This window comes from Pygocentrus nattereri, chromosome 2, assembly GCF_015220715.1.
Source record: "Pygocentrus nattereri isolate fPygNat1 chromosome 2, fPygNat1.pri, whole genome shotgun sequence".
NCBI lineage: Eukaryota > Metazoa > Chordata > Actinopteri > Characiformes > Serrasalmidae > Pygocentrus > Pygocentrus nattereri.
Window position 1 is genome coordinate 13,403,049 of NC_051212.1, and position 24,089 is coordinate 13,427,137.

General features: G+C 39.1%; 1 protein-coding gene across 8 annotated transcripts in view; it reads left to right on the forward strand.

Annotated features, from left to right (window-relative positions):
• The window catches only part of LOC108436868 (adhesion G protein-coupled receptor L2-like), a 172,879-nt gene that overhangs the window by 140,329 nt on the left and 8,461 nt on the right, over nucleotides 1-24,089 (forward strand). For 6 of the 8 annotated variants that reach the window (XM_037547743.1, XM_037547748.1, XM_017713589.2 and 3 more), the window contains 5 exons: nucleotides 5,670-5,761; nucleotides 7,718-7,883; nucleotides 9,440-9,568; nucleotides 12,347-12,443; nucleotides 17,881-18,009. In XM_037547743.1, the coding sequence (XP_037403640.1) occupies nucleotides 5,670-5,761; nucleotides 7,718-7,883; nucleotides 9,440-9,568; nucleotides 12,347-12,443; nucleotides 17,881-18,009 (613 nt within the window). The remainder of the gene's footprint in view (nucleotides 1-5,669; nucleotides 5,762-7,717; nucleotides 7,884-9,439; nucleotides 9,569-12,346; nucleotides 12,444-17,880; nucleotides 18,010-24,089) is intronic. The other 2 variants (XM_037530822.1, XM_017713592.2) reach the window with 1 other exon arrangement.

The following is a 24,089-nucleotide window of genomic DNA, read 5'->3' on the forward strand; positions in this document are numbered from 1 at the left end:
GAAAACTAGTATTAATTATTAATAACTATTATTATGAACTATTATTAATACATTTTGTCTGTTTTTTGGTACATAAACCTGTACAAACATTATAAGTAGACCTCAAAAAATAAAGCACAAGAAAGATATAGAATATATATAAAATGAGGTATGAAGGAAGAAACACACTGTATGTTAAATATAAGTCAATGGAACCAATTCAAAGGAATTTTGGGTCATTTCTGTTGGTCCAGTCATCATAAAGTTTACACACACTGATGCTCGGTCTGCACTTCAGCAAGTTGTCTTGACCACCTCTACATGCATAAATGCATTGAGTTGCGGCCGTGTAATTGGCTGATTAGCTATTTGTGTTAACAAGCAACTGAACAGGTGTATCTAATAAAGTGGCCGGTGAGTGTGTGTGTGTGTGTGTGTGTGTGTGTGTGTGTGTGTGTGTGTGTCTTGGGGAAATACTTGTTCGTCTTCCTGGTCAGTAAGGACCCCAGCAGCTGCATTCAGATCTAGTCAGAGATGAGAAATTTATGACGGATTTTTATGAAAAGCAGTTAATATGTACAGATACAACAGAATGTCAGCTATACACTGTACTGTAAACCATATCACAGCAACTACAGGAGAGTAAACAATAACACAGAGCAAATATACAGTCCTTTCTACATTGCTCAACAGTGTAAACATAATTCTTAGCTGCTGTTAACACTGACGAGTAGAAACAATAGGAGGCCTGATCATATGACGGCAAATGTAATATCTATTCATGCGTGCTGTTACATATATTCATTTCATATATGCAGTACTATTCACAGAAAGCTGCATTTATAGAAATGGATTTCACACTAACCTCTGCGCTCACACAGAGGAGAAACGCTCTGCCAGAACACTCTGCTGGCTCACTTTGAATGTCCTCTCTGCCCAGCCGTTTTTTTTTGCCCCAGACTGTTTTTGATGTTACTGTACTGTTTGGTGGGGGTTCTATTTTTGGCAGGTGAGGGGTGATTCGGGGGAGAGAAGAGGAGGGAGGGGTGTGTATATGTGTGTGTGGTGTGTGTGTGTGTGTCGTGCCTAGTCCAGCCTGGCTGTCTCATCAGATCTGTGTCATCACTCCAGCTGTGTTAAGTGCATTTCCAGCCTCTGCTCCCACACTGGCCCCGGTGGCTCAGACTAAACTCAACAGCACTGCAATCTCTGATCTAAAAGCTCTCTCTCTCTCTGACTCTGCCTCTACATCTCTCTCTCTCTCTCTCTCTCTCTCTCCACTGTTCTCTCTGACTCTGCCTCTACATCTCTCTCTCTCTCTCTCTCTCTCTCTCTCTCTCTCTCTACTGTTCTGTCTATACCTCTCTCTACCTCTCTCTAATTCTACCTCCTCTCTCCCTACTTGCCATCTCTCTCTACCACTATCTTTCTCTCTATTGAACTACCTTCCTTCTCTCTTTCTTTCTTTTTTTCTTTCTTTCTTTCTTACTTTCTTTCTTTCTTTCATGCATCTTTTCACGGTTTTGGTTAATCTCCCTCCATCCTTCCCCCTCTCCCTCACTCCTTCTCTTTTTCTCTCTGTATCTCTCTGTCTCCCCTTGTTGCTGTCGATCTCTCCCCTCTCTTTCTCTCTGTCTCTTTCTTTCTCTCTCGCAGACCTTTCTTTATCATCCTTTTTAGAGTATCTTTATGTTCCTTTCTTTTTTCTTTATTTCTTTCTTTCTTTCTCCCATGCATTTTTTCACACGTTTTGTTACTGTCCCTCTCCCTTTTCCCTTTTCCCCCGCTCCCTCACTCCCTCTGTCTCACTCCCTCTCTTATTCTCTCTGTATCTCCTTGTATCTCTGTATCGCTCTCTCTCTCTCTCTCTCTCTCTCTCTCTTTCCGTATCTCCCTGTATCTCTGCGTGTCTCTCTCTCGCTCTCTCTGTCTCTCCCCATATCTCCCCATATTTCTCTCTCTCTGTATCTCTGTGTATCTCTCTCTCTCTCTCTCTCTCTCTCTCTCCGCATTTCCCCATCTATCTCTCTCTCTCTCTCTCTCTCTCTCCTCATTTCCCTGTATCTCTCTCTGTCCCCGTATCTCCCCGTATCTCTCTCTCTCTCTCTCTCTCTCTCTCTTTCTCTCTCTCTGGCTCTCTCTGCTCCGTGTCTTGTTGGAGAGGTGGTTAGGTTGAACCCATGTTGCTGATCGATGAAGCAAAGAATCCATTTGGTTTCTTTTCTGTTTTCTTTTCAAAGACCATTGACTCACTATTCTCTTCACCCACACCGGGGCTTTTTTTTCCCGGAGGTCCAGATGAGTTTTTGTGTTCTTTGTTGTGCATGGAATTGATACGATTTTAATTAACAACTCCTGCTTCACTCTGTATGTTTTCTCTTTCTGAGCGTAAGCCAGTGAAAATATACCATGTTAACAACTACAGACATGGTTACGCTCATATTGTTTGCATGTCAATGTGTGTTGCACATTTTACCAAACGAAGATTTGTTTTTTTGGATTGTTTTTTATCGGCGGGCCAAAAACACATGAATCAATCTCATTTCCAAAAGCTGACGGACAAGCGTTCTAAGAAAAAAAAGCTGGTACTGAAATAGTTGTGTTTTTTCATGCGGCCTTTCAAGCAGACTTGACTTGTTTGCTTCAGACTCCATTTACTGGGCCTGTGTTTTGCTTTGTGCCTGTTCCAGAAAGGCAGAGGGGTATTGATGTTGCAGATCAGCTCCAGATTGCTCCGCGGCCGGGCTGCTTTCATAACTTTCGGCCGCTGTGATATTATTTCCGATAACCCCCCCATCCAGGCTCAATGTTTTACTTATGGAGTACTTCTTCTTCTGGCAGGAAAACGGCCGCTGTGTTAGGGAAGGTTTTTCCATTTATTTCTGGGCCCCACTGAGAATTAGATGGGTGGCAGATTATGAAGAGCGAGCCTTTTAATAACATTTAGATCAGGATATTGATCCTCCAGTGTTATGGAAGGACCTTTTTCAGGGCAGAATGCAGTTGGCTGAGAGCCAGAGTGACAGATCTTTACTTTCACTCCATCCTCAGCCTCTTTCAGAGTTACTTTGTATGTCACTGTTTTCAGAACAAAACCTCGTTTCTCCAAAATGAGAACTTTAAAGGAAAAGGAACAAACTTACTTTACTCTGAATGGAAGTCAATGGAACCCAACATATTTCCAATGGACCATTTCTTTTGGCCCATTCATCATGAAATGTTCAAACAGGGTGAAAGGCAAAAGGTATTTTTACATTATGTCAAAAACTGAAAAATGGAGAGACGAGGTTTTGTTCCAACGGCAGTGATATGTAATAGTGTACAGGCAATGGCTTTGACTGAAGTGGATCCCTAGTTGAGTTTTAGGGCACTGTTGCATGTTGGCTGGTTTTCTCTTAGCATCTGAATCATAAAATGGAATTCCAGCTTGGCTTTGACAGCGCTGTTGTTTTCACAGCAGGGGCTTCTCTACTTCTCTTTCTTTTACCTCTCATTGCTCACTAGCACCACTTTTTCACAGACAGATCCAGTAATGCAGTTATTTAATATAAATAAAAAATATTTTGTTTGAATATATCTGAATATCCAATATCAGAAATATTCAAGTCAATGCCTGTTCTGCCAGGGGAGTAGCCACTAAGAGGGCCGGCAGAGAGAAGCTACTGTTGTTGATTTTTAAGATGTTTATTTTGAACTTTTCCCTTTATCCTGCATCAATTTTGGTATCACTTTATTATGATGGTACACTTTGGATGTTTTGTAGGTAAAGAACTTTTAAATTACATTCAACTAAATATTTAATCTACTAAAATTTTCTTTAACCCAAATCCTAACCCCAGTCCTCACCCTTCTCCTAGCCCTAATCCTGGTCCAGGTCCTAACCCTAATCTCAGAACCAACTGAATTTCAACAGATAGTTTGTTTATAATGTGAACATCTGAAGATAATCTGTCAGGACTATAGTAGACTATCCAAATAAACTGAGACCCATTTTTATTGAAATCTACACATCCTACAGGCTTGAAACCTGACCACATTCATATACTGTGCAATCATGTCAGCAAATAATTGTGGTCTGATAACATAAACTGATCATGTAAAAGATAGATCTGCTTTTTAATGATCACCAAACTATTAACAAGCAATTAACAATACAAATTATAAACATTATTTATATTAGATAACTAAAGTGGAACTTATTTATTCTTTATAAGCATTACCTTACCCTTAATAAATATGTGTAAACAATATGACTATGACCTGTTTAAAAATAGACATTAACTCCCAGTCTTTATTGCAAAATTAAGTGAAATACTGTAATTAAATATAAAAAACCTTCTTGTTCTCAGTTGTGTTGTTACTGTAAAAATACATTATTCAGGCATCTGTGATTCATTTACTGGCATTCACCACTACATGTTCAGTCACTGTGAGTTAATTAACTATTAATAAGCAGACATTAAAATAGTGTTACCAAAAATGTATGAATACATTTTCAAAATGAATAAAAACGAGTAAAAGGCTCCCCAAAACATAGAAAACTGTATTTGAGTCCTGCTGAAAAAATTCAGAAATTGAGCCAAAGTGACAAATCTCCCGTTTCATTCTGTCCTCAGTCTATTATTCTCTTCCAGAAACGTCTTGTTCTCATGTAAATGTTAGATTTTTCCTGAACAGTTGAAATAGTGGTCAGTTTTTTTTCCCTGGCCCTCATGTGCATTTCAACAGCTATCGCACAATCTAGCGATCAGTTTGGCCGTTCCGTTGAAGTTATTTGTTTTTTAATTGGCGCTGTTGTTTTAGAGCCGTGTCCCAGTAGCCCTGTTCCGCCTCACTAGGATTTACTGTACGTTCCCATGTTTCGGGCGGCGAAGAAAAACACAAGCTCTTGGCAGCGAGCAGGCTTCTCCACGGCCCGTGTTCATGACTTACAGTCTGGGAAGGTGTCCGCGAGGCAGTACGTCTCAAAACAGCTCCTGAACCTCAAATCAAGACCAACTGGTAGCACTTCAGGCTGTGGATGATAATTTGTGTGATCTTTCTCACTATTGGCTGGAGAAAAGGGTTTACTTTAAGGCGTATGCATTGGATCCCATTACGTATAATAAAATGGTATCATGGATGGGATCGGGATTTAAGACTTGGACCCCCGTTCCATTAATCACATTAAGAGTTTGTGAATATTTCAAATGCAGGATACTGTTAGGATATTTGATCGTTGCTTGTGTAGAAAGAGAGGCTCTTGTCTTCCCCAGTCGAGAAACATGACTAAGTTCTTGGGAGTTTCCAACAGATGTGATCCATTGCAGCGCTTTGACATGGCGACGTTAGCAGTCGCTCTCTGCGGAATGAGTTATTGAAAGCGTTTCATTTTAGAACGTAACACGCCACGGCCAACATAAACCATTTTTAGAGCACCGTGGTCCAACGGCTGAACTAATAGTGCAGTAATCATAGGGCTGTGAGTTCAAATCCCAGGTGGGACCCGTTGCCGCTTTGACCTCCGTCTCTTTTCCGCGGCTTGCCTGAGAAAACACCCTTGTGTAAAAGCATCAGTCTTTGGAATATGAAATGTGTCTGTTGCCTTCGATAAACATGTCATACCAGTGATTGAATGCAAATGTGGGGATTCCAGGAAATTAAAGGCAAAGCTGTGTGGTCCGCTCACCGTGCTCTGAATGTTTTGACAGCTCAATCTGGTCTTCCTGGTTGTGACCATGTACAAGATGGTGAAACACTCCACCTCGGTGAAGCCCGACTCCAGCCGCTTGGAAAGCATCAGGTGAGTTTGCTTCTTTTACGTTTGTGCTGTTCTTTCTTTTGTGCACCTAACTAGTCACCCTTCTTATTTGTTCCGAGATACATTTAGGCCCCCTTTTTTATTCCACACCATTTTCCATTTTGTTCCACTGCACTTTGATTGCCATCTTAATTGCTTTTGCATGCGACGTTCCGTATGGTCACGCTTTATGCCAAATGTCCACAATTGTAATAATTACAACGTGACAATTACTTTATATTAACTCAAATTAGTTTTATGGAAATGGATGTGTAATTTATGTCAAAAGTACGCAAGGCAGCATTCCGGGTCAAAGGCTGAGGACGGGCTAAAGGTTGCATTCAAGCCAAATGTTAGCAGAGCTGCTAATTTGACTTTACGGCTATAATTAGGAAAACCATTAACCTTTGCACAGAGCGGTTAAGTTGTTCGCTCGTTTTAGCGTCACACGAGTGGTGTCGCAGCCTCTTGTAAACACTGTCCTTGAAAAGCGTGAACATATTTTAGAACCGTCACTGCATTACGGCTCCCGTTAAAACAGAGACGTTTTATAGGACACGCAGTCATAACTGTGCACCGAGTAACAGGAGACGGACTCAAATGAAAACCCTTCCCATGTCATGTAGCTGTAGCAGGCCACCATCCGTCCTGTCTAGCAAATGTGTCATTCGATCCATGTGAAGAGTTCCGGGAATCTCTGGAGAGAGAGGGAGAAAAAGTGCAGCATGCAGACTCTCTCAAAACCCAGCCAGAGCGGAGTGAAATTCTGTCATCTAGAAATGCTCTCTGGGCATTCTTATCAAATTTCTCAGCCTGGGTTCCGAGTGGATTTGTGTCTGTGTTATTTATGGATCTTCTCAGGGCATTTAGCTATTGTGCTAATAAAACACAGACTGAAGCATGATTGCTGCAGAACTGCTTGTTTTTTGTGCTGCCAGTTTATGGCAATAGAGCTTCATTCCTGCATTCATTCTGTTATCCAGGCAAATTGTTTTCTTCTCGTGTTTATATCAGACTCATTGTTTTTATAACATCTTCTTACATAGTAATAAATATATTAATTACCAAAAATAGAATAAATCATAAAGATTTACATCCCACACGTTTACTCTCCCTGTCAAGATGTTAAGGACATCTCACCTTCTTAGCTGTCAGCTTCTTCTCTCATTTATTCCAGAGTTCTTATTTTATAACATGTTCTTACATAGTAATAAATGTGGTAATTGTGGTAAATGTAATAAACCATTGTCATAGTCATAAATGTAGTAAGCGTAGTAATCATTGAGCTTTGCTCTTTGTCTCAAAGGTTTAGCAATATTGTTTTTTCACCTATTATTTACTGCAAGGTTCTTTTTTTTTGTAATATGTTCTTACATAGTAATAAATGTGGTAATTATGCAAAATGTAATGAATCATTGAAATTTACATTCTTACTTTATCAGCATTTTAAGGATGTCTTGTCATCTTAGCAGGCAACTTCTATCATTTATTCCATATTTATTCCAGAGTTGTTCCTTTTTTATGTTAATACGTAGTAATAACTGTCGTAATTGTAGGAAACGTTGATAATCAATTGCATTATGCAGTTTTACTCCATCTGTCCAAGATTATGGACACATTGCCTCTTTAGAAATGTACATTTTCTTGTCGTCACTTTTCAATTAAGTAAGAACAAATACCTGCAAAGAAATGAACATAAAATGACTAATTTGCTTATCCTTTGGTTTGGTATTCATGTTCGTCTCATTGTCATCTTTGGTGTTAAACCTTTGCTAAAAGCACACACTGAGCCCCATTTTGCCCAAATGTTATGAAGACATTATTCCCATTACAAACAGCACCATCACATATATTCATGTGTGGTGTTATTTTCCTGTAGACTCTCAATAAATCTGCCTGTGCTTTAGTATGTTGCTGCAAACCATGTTCATGTAATAGATGTCTCCGGCTCTTTCTCAGGTCCTGGGTGCTGGGTGCGTTCGCCCTGCTGTGTCTTCTCGGTCTGACGTGGTCATTTGGGTTGTTCTTCCTGAACGAGTCGTCTATGATGGCCTACCTCTTTGCCATCTTCAACACCCTGCAAGGGCTGTTCATCTTTATCTTCCACTGCCTGCTGCAGAAAAAGGTAAAGACACACTCACCACTTTCCAGAGCTTCAAATGTCTGTCCAAAACAAATAGGACCACACTGTCTATGTCTCGTCTGAACCGGTTCACTTTTTCTTTCTTGAATATTAATCCAGGCTTGGGTCAGGTTTAAATTTCACATTCAGATTTTACAATTCTATCTCCCAGGTTTAAGCAGTCCTCAAATACATTTAATGGAGGTGTAAATATTTGACCTCATTTAAACTATAAATGATCAGCAATAACCTAAATATTTTACACAAGCTTTTTTACTTTTACTTGTGAATTTAGCCTGAAAATGTTATTCTGGGCAAAAAATAAAGCTCACTTTATACAGAATGTTTCCTAAAAGTTTTCCCAAATTTCCTAAATTGATGCCACTGACTCATCACCTTCGTCAATGAATAAAAGTGATGAATAAAATTTGTTAAAGAGGAATTTAAAGTAATTTACCAACAATTTGATGATGACTGTCATTGTCACTACTTGAACTAATTGAACTATCTTTAGGAATGTCCAGTTAAATTCAGGTGGTGGTTGAGTGGGCACAATTTTGGAGGATGCTGTCATGTTCGGATAAAAAAATTCAGGCCCCAGTTAAAAGTCTACTCCTTTGTGAAACTTGTGCCACTCAGTTTGGTCCCATTTCATGCAGACATTTAGGACGGGGGTCTGCTAATGCAGCTAAATGATCACCGCAGTCCGGGGTGCTGTTTTCTGGCTTTATTGTTTATTTGTCTAATTAAATTAAGTTGCAATCAAGCTTATGGCTGGTGATTAGCTGTCTTGATTGGGGAAATAACATTAGCCTCTGGGGACTATTAGAGAGTCGCTTAAATATAATGATCAAGCGCTAACGTCAGTGGTGCGTGGGGTGTGTTTTCACATTTAAAGGCATTTCTTGCGCTATCTGTGAAGCTGAACTTTGATATGTACTTCCAGATTATTTACCAGGCAGTATGAATAAAAGAAACTTGACAATACAATGACTGCCGTGTTGCCGTCGGTGATGTATAAATTAGCCGAGATCCGCCTGGGGGGAAACTTTACGTCACCATTACTCAGTGTTATCCTTTCCTCTGTTTAATGTTTCAATTCATCAATGGTGTCAAAACAAGTGTTTGCCTGTCTGCTCCATTAGCTGTGTCCTCTCGAGGGTGAAATGAGTGTTTTTTGATGCTGGGCTGATATTGCACGGCTCCCTGAAAGAAGCACCCTCTGGTAAGCGTTCAAGAAATGTCTGTGATCGCCTACAACCTTCGCCACACTCGCTTTCTGTCTGTTGTCAGAAAGCGAAAGAAACATCAGAGCAGAACAATAATCATATTCTCTAGTCTCTCGGTATCGCTGGCCATTATCATGAGCTCTTGTCATAACCACAATGCTGCGTCTTGTCCCACACGAATGTAAACTCCTTGTTTATAATATCCTGCAATGTCCTCATAAAGAATAGTGCGCTTCCCATCGAATGAACACAATGCAATCATGTGAGATGAGTTGTTCTCCTAAAAGGCCATTGTGTTCCAAAGAACTGACGTGCGGTTTGTCTCTGCAGGTACGGAAAGAGTACAGCAAGTGTTTCCGCCAATCCCAGTGCTGCGGGGGTCTACCATCCGAGGGGTCTCACAGCACAGGCAAAACTTCCGCATCCCGCTCCACCGCGCGATACTCATCTGCTACTCAGGTGACACATATAACATTGTCATCATTTATCTGTTATTACAGTCATTTTGGTATGCTGTCAAGTTGCATTACATTGTTATTCAAATGTAATTACATAATTATACATAATGAATACAATTTGCATTCAGTTTACATGCTGTATTGTACACTTTCTGGTTATTGTGATGGAAAAAAATGACAAACACATGAAGGATGTATTTCATTCTGCAAAACCAACACTGCACAACTGTAACTTTTCATCAAATTGAAATCACAATAAAATATAGACTGAGAGTATAGAATCTGTACATTCTGCAGAATATCTCGTCTTGCTTAACTGAGCCATAAGTGAGAGATAAGTCATTTAAAATCGACAGCATGCTTTTGTTATTGCTGGCTATAGCTATGGCTTAAAAAAGAATTACAACATACATACATTTGTAGTCTTTTTCTTTCAGTCATGTCTGTTTTGACAAATATCAACATCTTTAGGCATAACATTTATTTAGATAACATGACTGTGCACTTCAGCAAAGGCACCTTTGGGCAGGGTTTAATAAAGGGTTGCCTGGCATATTATCACTCACAGAGGTGAACAAACACTTATAATCAAAAAGAGCTTATTGCATGGAGCTGATGTACAGAATCCTCACTTAAGAAAAAATAAATAAGGTGAAAAAGAAAAAACACTTCACAGCAGGTGCTTAGTAATGCATTATTAACATGAAGTACTACATGAATAAATCGTAGCTAATGTTATGTGAACAAGTAACAAGTGCAGTCATTAATGTTTTCACATTAACTGTTGACTAACAAAGATTAACGAATGTGTTTTAACGTTAATTGCACATGTAATTCTAATAATAATGGTCAGCTAATATTAAGCACATATAACAATCACATTAATTGCATTAGTGCATATTATTTTCACGTCTTTGTTGACATACTACACAAATAAATTAGCATTCAACAAGCAGCTTTATTGGCTGTAATAACACTAAAGCCAAAGTGGGTTGTAACTCCTCAGTTAAATGTACTCAAGTTACTCACTGCAGTGAAATAATGACTGCAGTAAAAGCAGCTTATAGAAGTACAAGCATATACAACTTACAGAACTGCAATGGAACCTCTTAGAACACCCAGAATCCATCAGTATAGGTGGTTTAGGGTTCGGTTCTAGCTCGTTTATGGATCCTTTGGTCTAAAATAAAATGCTGGAGCTCCAAAGTGAGAGGTGTGATCAACAGTACACACAGAAAAGGAGCTGAACCATTAAGACAGCATGAAATTAAGCCCAGAAATTTTACTTGAGCACATGAAAGTAGTTACAACCCGCAGCTGTGTAAGTGTTGTGAAAGTCACTAAAGCTACTGTTCATCGAGTCTTAATTCATCTATGCAGCATTCAAGGCCCAGCATGAATTATTGGAATTGTTTACATAATATTTGCTAACCAATATTAACAAAGTATCTCATGGTTTTAATGTTAACAAATAAATGAATATTAGTTATTCAGTGCAATGTGAACACATTAACTCATGGTCTTTTTACTTGTTTACTGACTACTAGCTGACCATTATTAAGTCAATATTTTGTGTTTAACAAATGCATTAGTTAGTGTTAGTCAACAGTTATTGTAACGTGATACTCAAAATACTATTCAGAGTGAAGTACATCAGTTTTATTAATACAGATCCATATACTGGCTATTGATAGATGTGTTCAAGCAGACATTATGCCACATGAAAATTCTTCATTTCTGATATAAGAGAGAGATTTTGGGCCCAGTCTTGGACTAATCCATGCAATGCCAATGGTGAATCACCATTGGAAACCCTTTTTATTCTAGGGTTAGGCTTAATTTGGATCTGGGAAAACTTTCAAGCCAAGGTTTTTTTTGCAAATGTCTGCAGAAGACACTGTTTATTTATGCTCTTCATTATTTGCACTCACAGTTTCAGCTCATGCCAGAGCTCTTCTCACGGATGCAATTCAGTGAACCCAAATTCTGGATTAAATTTAATTTCTCATCCAGATTAGATCTGATTTTGTCTGCACAACTGGCATGTCGTAGTACAAACAGTGAAATCTGCTATTTAAATGAGATGGGGTGCAGCTGCTATCATGTACATAATTGTGGTTAGTGGGTTGCCAGCAACAGTAAATCAATTGCAAAAGTGGAATTTATTTTTTATCTGCAGACGCTAAATGAACTGCTCTGAATGGCACTCTTAGGGAATCAGGGCCTCTTTGTCATGGTTGGAATATCAGTGTCATCGGTGTGAATCCACTTCACAGCTGTAGTTCTCTTACTGCAGTTAATTAGCAGCACCATCATTTTAAAACCCAACGTGAAAAAAAAGTTTCCTGTCAAACCTCAGATTCTGCCGAATATAGCCCAGCATGTTTCGCATTACAGTGCATTATTAATATCTTCTCATCCTCAGTAATGACACTATAAAGCGAATATTGTTATTGCTTTTTGCCAAAGTAGCGCTTCTAGCAATTACTCGTTACCACAGATGTTAATAAGGCAACGCCATGCTCCGAATATCATCCATAAATATGAATATGAATATGAATTTTTGTAATTCTTTGTGTGTAGTTGGGTTGCGTGTTGAGTTGGAGATGTTATGATAATGGTAATGATAGATTTTACCTTCCACTGCATGTCACATTATTAGTATGTGCATTTAACATGCTGCGTGCAGCGCTAGCTAATGGGGTGTGTGCACTGATGTGTGTGTGTATGTGTGTGTGTGTGTGTGTGTGTGTGTGTGTGCGTGTGTGTCTTGCCGCAGAGCCGCATCAGGAGGATGTGGAACGACACGGTGAGGAAACAGTCTGAGTCGTCCTTCATCTCCGGAGATATCAACAGCACATCCACGTTAAACCAAGGTGAGGCTGGCGCACTACAGCAAATACAGAGACAAAGCAAGTGAAATGAGTGTAATGATGAGGTTCTTATGCTCTTTAATGTGGGGATAATATTGTGCCTCCTCATCGTCCCATTGTCAAATGAATACGTGGAAATTGTTACATGAATAAAAGACAGTGATTAAATACATACTTATGGCTCTTAACCCTTAAAGGCATTGGTCAGGTTGCTAGAAACCTATGAGCTTATTCTCCCCACCGTTTCAGTTTTTAAGATAAAAAATTTAAAATGAAAAAAGAAAAACATGTATTTCATGTATCAGTTTTAGATTATATATATATATATATATACACACACACACATGCAAAAGACAATGGCCACTCTTTTGTTTCATAACAGCCCTTAAGAGCAAGATATTTTTGTCAGTGTTGGAAAAAACATTCTTTCCATATTTCTTCTTTGAGAGACAATAAAGCTCTACAGTTCTATACTATGTGCTTGAGACCTAATGAAAAGCTCTTACTGAGAAAAGGAATTAGACAAAAAAAGAAACTAGAACATCACACTGGACATCTAGGATGCAGAATAAGATTTTATGGACTGATGAGTCTAAATTTGTACTTAGGTTTGCTAGAGTTGAGCGTGAGAAACAGAAAGTACAACCAGCTTTTAAGACTGAAAAAAATCTACCTACAGATTTCTTTAAAAACCTGAAGTTCAAGTCTCCTGAACAGATTGGAAGCTGTACTAAAGGTAACAAGTGCACACAATAAATCCTGTAAAATGTGCAGTTGTTGAGGCTTCTGAGTAGTTTTCTGTACATTTTCTTGCTTTTTTCAAACACTGAAAAAGAAATAACTTGTACTTCATGACGGATTTGACTCGGAATTAAATAAATGAAGGGTGGTGTCTGAATTTTACACAGTACTGTACGGTACTTTCATATGAAAATGTCATAACATTTATTTTTATTTATTTTTAATTTATAGTTATTAGTTATTTATTATTTAACTGTTAATCACAATTCAATTGTGGTTCCACCTACTAGATAGGTCTCCGCTATCACATCATGCTACCAAGCTGGGAGGCTGAAGATTAGGATGTGCCTCCTCAGAATCATGTGAAGGGCAGTGGCATCCTTTCAAATTGCCGCTAATACAGCATCACTGGACAGCTAAACATGCTTAGAGGAGAAGCCTAACTGGTAATTCTGATAGATCAGCTAACAGATGCTTGCATTAATTAGCATCATGCTGAGTGATGGTGGGGTGAAGTAGGGCCAGCCTACTTGCCCCCCAGTGACTGTGACCAATTAGTTATATGAAAATTACCACCTGCCCCTCACTTGTAAATAATGTTTGATGAATGGAACAAAAGAAATTGTAAAATTACTGTAAATTAACCATTTCAGATACAAAATTTGAGACAGGTTGCTAATAACCTGCTGTCTCTATGAATGATTGGCATACATGCAGGCATTTATGGGTTAAATGCATAAATAAATATCTATTGTGTTGGTCAGTGATTGCTCCAGTGATGTAACCTAGAGACATTCACATGACAGCTACACGTGTTAATCTCGTTCTGTTATCTGATCTGTATTTTCATGCTTTCATGTCATGTTCTGTGTCTCCTGGCTCAGTTCTGCTCCGAAACTCTGTGTATGATTTTTCAGAATGAGCTCTGGAAAATGTATTTTCGCAACCTAACCTTGTAACCTAACAACGTCGAAACATGCCAGAAAGCGTGAAAAGCTCAAAAGCCTCAACGAACGCTGGAGACAAAACTCCTCATCTGATCAGTCTGGCATTCGCAGCGCTGCTTTCAGTTCCCCCGCTGAAAAAGCCCCACTACCACCTGTCAGATTTTAAAAATGGACTGATCAATTATTTACACTGAGCAAGAGTGTTGCTGATGAGAAGATGATGTTCAACTCTGCGCGACCCCCCGGCTCGCAGCCCACTGCTAGCAGAACCCCTGAGTCACACACTGGCCCTAAAAACGGCCCACCAGGTATCGCTCACGCACGGCTGACGGCAAAAGTTTGTCAGGCCCTTTCAAAAGTTCGGGCAGATCTGACGGCTGCTCCCTCGACAGAAGCTGAGAGTGTTTGCGTAATCGCTCCCTCAATCACTCGAAGGCGTTCGGAAGCACACAAAATGTCACAAGAAGAATGAGGTTGTGGAGCGTGAGAAGCAGTGCTGTAAACGCCGTGTGGAAAGATATTCTATCATGTTTTATGCAAATTGAACTTTGACGGGTGAATGTCAAGCATTTTGCCTGACGTCACTGAATGCTCCACACTGATTGGCCAGTATTTCTTATTTTTCCATTTCTTCTTCTTATTTTTTATTCTTATTCTTATTATTTCAGGACCTCTGAATAATGACCTCTGAAGAACAGCTTATCTTTTCAAATTACTGTGAATCTAGTTACACGAAAATGTGGCCCACTGAGTTTTTACGATTGCTCATTGTTTGCAAATTAACGCAAAGTTGAAGGTAGCCTGCGTTAGCCGTCTGTCAAACTTAGTAATGCCATATTCAGAGATTACATAATAAGAGATTAGAGTTTAAGAGATTAATCATGTTGACACCACCTTGACAATGTTAGTGCATGCAAAAACAAACAAACTAATCTTTTGTCCGTCCATTTAAAATGATCATTTATATTAAACGTTTTTGAAATAAAAGAGTACACTCTTAGCAAAATAAAGGAGAAAGGTTCTTTGAATCTTAACCATAGTGGAACCTTCTTTGGTTCTACCTAGAATTGTTTGTAGGGGTTCTTTAAAGAACCAAGATGCAAAGAACCATTTATGTGTTCAAAAAAATGTTTAGTGCACATATAGAACCATTGCCTTTACTAAAGGATCCTAGAAGAACCAGCTTTTTAAGAATGTATTTTGTTGGTGTCAAAAAACAGACAAACAAACAAACAAACAAAAAAACATTTGTGGATTTTTGGCGATTTTTAGTTTTGTACTGAATTTGACTTCAGCGGCTGCTCAATACATTGTGTTAAAAAGTAATTATGTATGAACCAATAGAAAAGCTGCTTAATTGCTTGTAATAATTGTATGTAACATTAATTTACTTTAATTTGCCGTCTCCTGTAAAGTTATTTTTGAGAAACTTGTTTTGGACAGTGATGATATATAGATGTAATATAACATTCATAATTTGAAATTATGTCCGTGTGTTGAAACTCAGCAGCAAAAACAGTTTGTTTTGAATTTTGTGATGTCATGAAAAACCTGTTAAGCCTAAGCAATTCAAACCCGACCCTTTATGTAAAAGTCATGAAGAGTGCTTTTTCAATATATGACACAGAGCAGCCAATTACAGCAGAGGTCATTTACATAATTTAGTCCAAAAGGCACAGTGATAAAAACAGCCTGTTAAATTCTAAGGGATAAAGAGAGGTTGGAAAACGATCATGTGAAAATGATTTATGACTGTTTTTGGTACATGAGCCTAAACAAAACAAAAATGTACGATATGCAGCCTTTAAATCACAATTATGATAGATTGTGTCCTCGCCTCCAAGCCAAGAATCGCCGCAATTGGCAGAGTTTTTGAATTCAGCTTTTTAATAATGCTTAAACACGTTGCAAATGTAGCAGTAATGTGCGTATTTATCACAGTCTCTGAGACAGCTGTGCTGCTATTGGCTCTGTTTCTGATCGGGCCTTGAAGCCATTCTGCTTAAACGTTGCCATTCCTTTATAGAGGACATGTTTTCTCAATAGCAGGTGTTTATCACTGTAAGCGTGTGAAGAACAGGAACATGGTCATCATCATCTGCGGTCAATTTACTTTACTTACATCAACAGGATCCCATCATGAACATGTATTCCCTCTGTGTTGACCTTGACATACTTGAAGCTCTAAAAATAATGCACAAATATATCAGTGAAAACAACACAATGGGTCAGAAGTACGAGACCAAGCCCACCGCAGAAATGTGCGTTTACAATATTCGTTCACAATGCAGCTGAATTTAATGTTCAAACTGCGCAAAGCCCCGCCCACTCACTACATTTTAAGGTTTTGTGGCTACATATTTTGTGCTGCGTCTTCTCACGTATTTACATCTAGTCCTTAGAGCTTAAACAGTGTTATTTTGAAGGTAAACACTGGCTCAGCTTGTGTTTCAGGCGTGCGCCTGCATCTAACCATTGTGTGTGCAGCTGTTGTTAAATGAAGACAGTTAAATAAAGAAAAACGCATCTTTTGACACCCTAATGCAAATTTACGTTTGCTTTTAAAAAGCAGATGAAAATTAAAACAAAACCAGCCAGTTGCTCAAATGTTTGTGCGGCCTTCCCTCATGTATATGCGTGGAAACATAAAGGGCATTTTCGTTTTTCCACACTAAAAAAAAGCAGTAGGAGCGGCAGACAAAACCCGTTAGTGGTGGCAAAAATCTGTAAAATTACAGTCATTCTATTTCTATTGAAATACTGTCTTTTACTATAATTCCACAGTTTCATTAATTCATCTAGTCATTCTGATAGGGTGTTTTACCTTAATAACAACAATAAAAACTATGAAAATAAACACATCTGTGAAATAAAGGTGATCATTTGTTTTTATGATTTTGCATCTATGGCTCCTAATTAACAACAGCATTACTAAAAAAACAGCATATGTGTGGTTTATTTACATGCATTTAAACTATAAAAACATTGACCAATGGTGTTTACCATTACATTTTACAGTACTTTGACAGTGTTTTGTTTGTTTTTTTCTTTATACTGCATGCACACAACCTGTAAACTGAATGTTTAGGCTCATGCACCAGTTTCCTTGAATCTTGACGCTTTCTGGTGTGAAATGACGATGCTTGCCAGGCTGGTTGAACCAACGTGAGCATTTTGTAATCCTTAATGTTTAAGATTTATGACACATCATGAGCGTTACATCACTGTGATACACAAAATCAGCTGTTATAACGTATGACATTTGACCCCAAAAATGCCATGACACAACCCAATGTTGATGTCACTCAACATAGGTTTCATGTCACATTGACATCAACGCTGACAAAAGCAGTCTTTATAGCGAACGACCCCTGTAGGAATCAGAAATGCTAATGTGGGTTCATGTCTGTTGTCATGATGAGCTTATGTAAGTGTCATGTAGCCTGCACACTGTGCACAACACTGAAATTTGTATTGATAGTCTGCAGTAGTCTGTGGTTCAACATTCATGTGTGCCTGTTTATTCTAGTCATCATTTTATTCTTGGTAGATCAAATATAATCCTGCTTTATAATTAGATGTTGGCAGGAAAACACTTTTGGAATTGCTGTTTAATCCTGACTGCGTGGGCGGACGGGCACTTTATATTGCTATCTAAGAATTCCTTCCCTTTTATAATTCCTTCTCTTTTTTCCCACCTTTCTCTTTTCGTCCTCCTCCCTCCCTCTCCTCCTCTTTCTTTCTTCCTGCAGGAATGACTGGCAACTATCTGTTAACTAACCCCCTCCTCCGAGCACACGACACTAATAACCCCTATAATAACCTCCTGGCTGAAACCATCGTGTGTAACACACCCTCCCCGCCCGTCTTCCACTCACCAGGTGCCCCACGCTCTCCTCTTTCTGCATGGAAGCGATGCTGTCGTGCTGTGTGTATGCGTGTTAAGGGGGTCTGGGTGGGGTTCTTTGTGGCTTCCTGCTTATGTGGGGTTGGAACAAAACTCTTGGCTTTCTCAACTGAACTGTACTGGGTTTTATTTTGTTTTTGCTTTATTTATTTTTTTCTTGTGGATCATGAACAGCATTGCAGGTTTTGTTGCAGGAGTTTTTTTTTTTTTGCCTTCCTCTTCATCATCTTGTGTTTGCTTCCTTTGAAGTTTATCTTTGGAGGCTGGTAGAATTTTTATTTTAGGAAAATGATGCATGGGCCCCATTCCACAGTCCCATTTCCTCACGTTCTTTTGTTTGTCCTCTAGTTCTTGGAAAAAAAATAGTTATAATGCTTAAGGTTATAAATGAGTAATTAATCTGTAACTACCATGTAATATGCAAAAAAAACAAAAAAATTGACAAAAATTTTAACACTGCATATATATATATATATATGCAGTGTTAAAATTTTTGTCAATTTCTTTGTTTTTTTGCATATTATATGGTAGTTACAGATTATATATAATCTATATAAAAAATTATATAATATATATATTGCAATACAGTGCAATAAATGCAAAAGACTTAGAAATAAATACAAAACATAACACAGTAAGTAACATACTATGACATATTAGCATTTAGCCTAGCATCTATGAGTATAACAGTCACTGAAGTAGCAATCAGAACAACTGCAAGGAGATACAGTATTTGGTTGATGCACAATTCTAGCAGCTACTATTGTTTAAGAAAGAAATGGGATATATTTACATATATAAAGTGAAACGTTCAGTTTTGCTTTGATCATCCCGCCGTGATTCTGAACTGCAGTCACTTTTTCTTTTTTCATGTCGTGCTGCAATTGCCACTCCATGCTCATGCTAATGCACAGATGGGCTGTTATTTTTCTCTTGCCGCCTTGCATTGTTCCCGTGGCCGTAGCGGAGCCGTGACTGGCATTCACCTGGGGGAGGGGGGGTTCTGCATAGAGCTCGGCCTTCCCTCAAAAACCCAGCAGAAAGAAACAGCTTTAACTGACGCTGAAATGTTCCATCAGCCGACGCTAACCTGACAGTCGCATCTGGCGGCGTCTCAGGATGAAATGATGGAGGGAGAGAGAAATGAAGAGATAGATGGGAGGAAAGTAAAGGAGGTCATATGGAGAGAATGGATGTTAGTGAGTCCTGACAGACGGCGATTATGTGGCGGGCGTTTCAGAGTTTTTCGGACATGCGGAATGTTGCGTATTTGTAATTAAGAGCACTCCTCTGGGCTCTTTGCATTTAGATTGCAAACAGAAAGGACACATGAAAGGAAAAAAGAAGAAAGAGACAAAAGAAGCAGGATGCATCTGTGTACGTTTCATAAAACACTTTCCATCACGTCACTTGTCACGGACAGGCATGAAGCTAATCACCGCTCTGAAAATAAGATATGCATATAGGCTGGCATGAATTTTTCTCACAAGGACAGACAGGGCTATTTTTCACCGTGTGATGGAGCGTTCACGCTGCTCAATGGCTGCTGTCACTCACTTCAGTCTTTAATGCACTCCCAGGGGACGAAAAACAAGCATGCTAAAGCCTACCAAATTAACTTTGTGCCTTTATTTCAGATGAGTTCATGCCATGACAGAATTATTTAGTCTGCATGCCATCAACATGCTCTATGCTGTCTGATCTATGAAAAATTGACTGCAGGGATCAGGAGGATGCTAGTGGCTCTCTGTCTGCTGAGATTTTGTTTAATCCTTTAGGTGCATCATCTAATGTTTATTTATCATTATTATATATATATATATATATATATATATAAAACTGCTTAGATCAATATTTGCAAGATGACATGATGACATACTTTAATATATTAAGGAAGAAGGAATAAAGAACATAGACTGCCATTAAAGTTATTATCAGTTTTATATACAATAATAACAGTGAACAGTGCATTTTTAAATGTTGCACACTATTCACCATAAAGCAGTTTTTTTACAGATTCTTATGAACTGTTTGTGCTAAACTAACATATTAGATTCACTTTATTCACTTGTCAGCCACCAAATCAACCTCAATATTTTGAAGAGTAATTCCAAACTTCCAAACCGATCAGAAACCATCGCCAGCACTGTCACAAATACTTTCACATGTGAGAACAAACTTCCCTCGCCTTTGATATGTTGCGGCAATCCAAAGAAAGCATGGTAGCCGTGTATTACAACGATCTGCGAAACATGGGTGTCCCCAAACTTTTGACTTACAGCCGTGTACACAGGGCACTTAGGCAGTAGACGTCGCAAAGGAGCACATCCAGCCTCACCGCGTTCTTCTGAACGTCACCGACGACACACAAGAAATGAGCAATAGTCCTCGAACGCTCGTGTTAGCTCAGTATGGGGCCCGAGCAATTTCGGCAGTTCAGCGGTCCCAGAGAGGAATCACAGGCAGAGATAAGAGGGGCTCGCCCTGTCAGAGAAACTAGCAGGTGGCAAAGCGCTGCTGCTGTTAGTGTGCTAATCAGACAAGAGTTTCATTCACTATGTTTGAGTCACTCATTATATTTGATTAAACCACTTTCATGTTATTTCAAGTCATTTCAAATGCAGGCTGCAAAATAAATAGGTGCCTTTGACTTTCAAATCTTTGATCTCGAAACACTCCAGAAAGAAAAAGCTGAACGCCTTCTTGCAATAATCTAACAGTTGGCCTCTCAGCTCAACATCACAGATTTTTGAAGCATATTGTGTCCAGTGATCATTGTGCAAATATTTGAATGCTGATGTGTTGTTGGTCCATTCTCATGAACTCAAGACAGACCCCAGTATTTCATGCCTGAGCGAACACTTTGTGTCGGTATGTGTGTTTAAGCTGCCTGCTAACCAGTTATCATAGCCCGCAGTGCTTAAGGAGTAACGCAAGCACTTCAAGGTTTTTTTGTGCGGCAGAGTATGTGAGGGTGGGGGAGAGGGGCTGCTGTTGGAATTCCAGCCACATCTCCCCAGAGCTTGTACTCAAAGCAACCTGAGGAAGGCTTCCACGCATGCGTGCTCAAAGCCCAACTCGCTAGCACGTTAATGGCCTCTGCAGTAGCTCACAGAGGCCTGAACAAAATGGAAATGTAGCATTTACCCACTGCACTCATGCACTAGACTCCAGAGTGTGAAGGGTGTGGTCACAATAAAACGGTACATAACAATTGAATAAATTGCTTTATCTGAAGCCTCAACCTGTTCACTATATAATGCACTATTTTGATAGGCTGCCACTTTATAGTAGTGCATTAAATTAGAAGTCACTTACTTTACAATAGCAAACTGCTTTTAAAGACTGCTGCTTTACAATAAGTCAAGTGAAAGTTTACTTGTACAGCACTTTTTACAACCGACATTGAAGCAACTTTAGAGAGAAAAAAAATCTGGGTCCACGCTCCAATGTGCAAGCCAATGACGACAACAGTGAGCTATTTTTAAAGCATACTTGTTTACAATAGCAGCTGATTTTGAAATCTACAACTTTTCAATAGTACACTATATTTGAAATCCATCACTTTACAGTAGAACATTACTTTGAACTCAGCCACTTTACAGTAGAAGACTGCTTTAGAAATCCGTCTCTTTATAGAAATACACTACTTTTGATATCCACTACTTTACAGTCGTACACTACTTTTGAAGTCTGGCACTTTACAATATACAGTAGCAAACTACTTTTAAAGACTACTATTTTACAATATATCAAGTCAAAGTTTATTTATACAGCAATTTTTATAACCAGCATTGTTACAAAGCAGCTTTACAGAAAAAAATCCAAGTCCAAGCCCCCGTGTGCAAGCAAATGGTGACAACAGTGAACTATTTTTGAAGTTTACCACTTTACAATAGAAAACCTTTTTTTTTTTGAAGTCTGACATATCACAATAGTGCACTATTTTGGAAGTCCACTACTTTACAATAGTGCACTTTTTCTAAAGTCAGCTATTTTGCAAGTGCATTATTTTGGAAAACCTCTACTTTTCAAAAAATGCACTTTGTTTGAAATCCACCACTTTACAAGAGTACAGTACGTTTTGTAATTTGTCAGTTTACGATAGTTAACTATGTTTGAAGTCTACCACTTTACAATAGTCCACCATTTTTGAAGCCTGCAGCTTTACAATATGGTGTTAGGATGCCACTGTTTTATACTCTTGTTGAGAAGCATGCTGGAGAACCTCTACTTCTCTACATTTTACCCTGCTCCACTCTCATCCAAATAAAGTAGATTAGCAGGCACAGCATAACTGTAATTAATTGTGGGGACAATACTGCGCCTGTACACATCTGATATGTCCACTGAGAGTCTTACATATAGACTGTGCTAAATGCAATATATTTAGCTAATAGGCCAATAACCTTGTATAGTCTGGTCTATAAGTTGATGATGGCTAGCACATCAGAGCCCTCGTCTGTGAGTAGTTGTCCTTTTCAGAGGATTGTCAGCAGCCGTATCAGAGTAAATAAAGCCACTAATTAAACCCTTTAAATGGTCAAGGTGATTAGCAGGAGGTTTTCAATTGTGTTTAGGTGTAGGAATCTGACACCCCTCACAGAATGATGAATAAACCATTTAGTGAAGGAAACTCTTCATTTAAATCATGACACATTCTGTTCCCTATATTAGTGTGCCACATTTCTCCAATGTAGCGAACAGAGAGCACGGTGCTATTTCGAAAATAATGGTCATACAAAAGGCATTTCAATGCTATTTTTCAAAGCCAAAGGAGAAGCAGTCTCAGTCACTGGAACTTTTATGTAAACATGCAAAACAAGTACTGTGAACAGCAACAGATGTGCTAAGCTGCCACCAGTTACTGATAACTAGTCGATTATATCCTAGTTTGAGGTTGGGTTATGTTGTTGCAAGAGGTTGTTGATTCTGTAGGTGCAACCCTGCAGGTGGATGAAGGCCAAGCAAAATAGCCAGAATTGCCATGAAAAAGACAAAAAGATGAGCGGAAACTTAAATGTAGTCTCCAGAAAATGCTACAGGGAGATGTTTAGCTTGATTAATCAAATAAATCAAGGGAGTATACCTAAATATTCTGGCTATTGTGCATTAAAAATGAGTTTAAAAGTGTTAAGTATTCCAAAGAAATGTGTTTTACAGCATTTAATCGATCATTTATGGCTTTGATAACTGGCGCTGTGTTGCCGAATGAACTTGAAGTTGCCTACCAAATGCTGGCCTACCAAAATACTACAAATTGTTGTGGCTTGCTTAACGTGCGATAGATATCAGACTCTACAGTAAACATGTAGACAGAGCATCTGAGGCTGACATTAGGTGGTATTTATTAAGCCGCAGATTCATTATGCATGTTGGCATAGCAACATCACTTCCTTTTAGGACAAAACGGTGCAGTATTTCAATATTTTGCCCAGTAGCCAGGCTCAATCTTGCATTATTAAGATGAGCACACTGCGTATGCTTGATCATGTTTAGTATTTATTAACTGGGACACGGCGAAGGCCTCTTGTGCAGTGACGCAGTGCTAGCGTGGCATGAGCGGTAGGAAGTGACACGTCCACTTGCGTTCTACACACATCCGTTATGCTCTCCAGACAATACCTGTCTGGATTAGAACGATTGCTGAAGCATAAACAAGTGCAAAATAATCCTGGCAGTAGCCATGTTTCACTGCCCCCACCCTCCTTCCTCACTCTTAGCCCTTTACCCCATCCCTCCCTCAGCTGAACTCATTTGATGTCTGTTTTTAGTTTCTTCTCACCATCTACAAAGGAGACGTCTCTTATCTCGACTGCGGCGTGTCACACTACAACACAGATGGATTTTTTTGTTTTTGCTTCTTTCCTCCCACCCCCACCCCTCCTTGCTGCAATCTCACACCCATTTCTGTTCAAATTAGAGCGACTTAAATCCTATCCTATGCGGGGCGTGAAGTGGAGCAGGCAGTCGATACAGCGTGTGGCTTTCTCATCCTGCGCCTCGCTCACCCTTTCAGCTTTCCTCCCTCTCTCTCCCTCTCCCTCTCTCTCT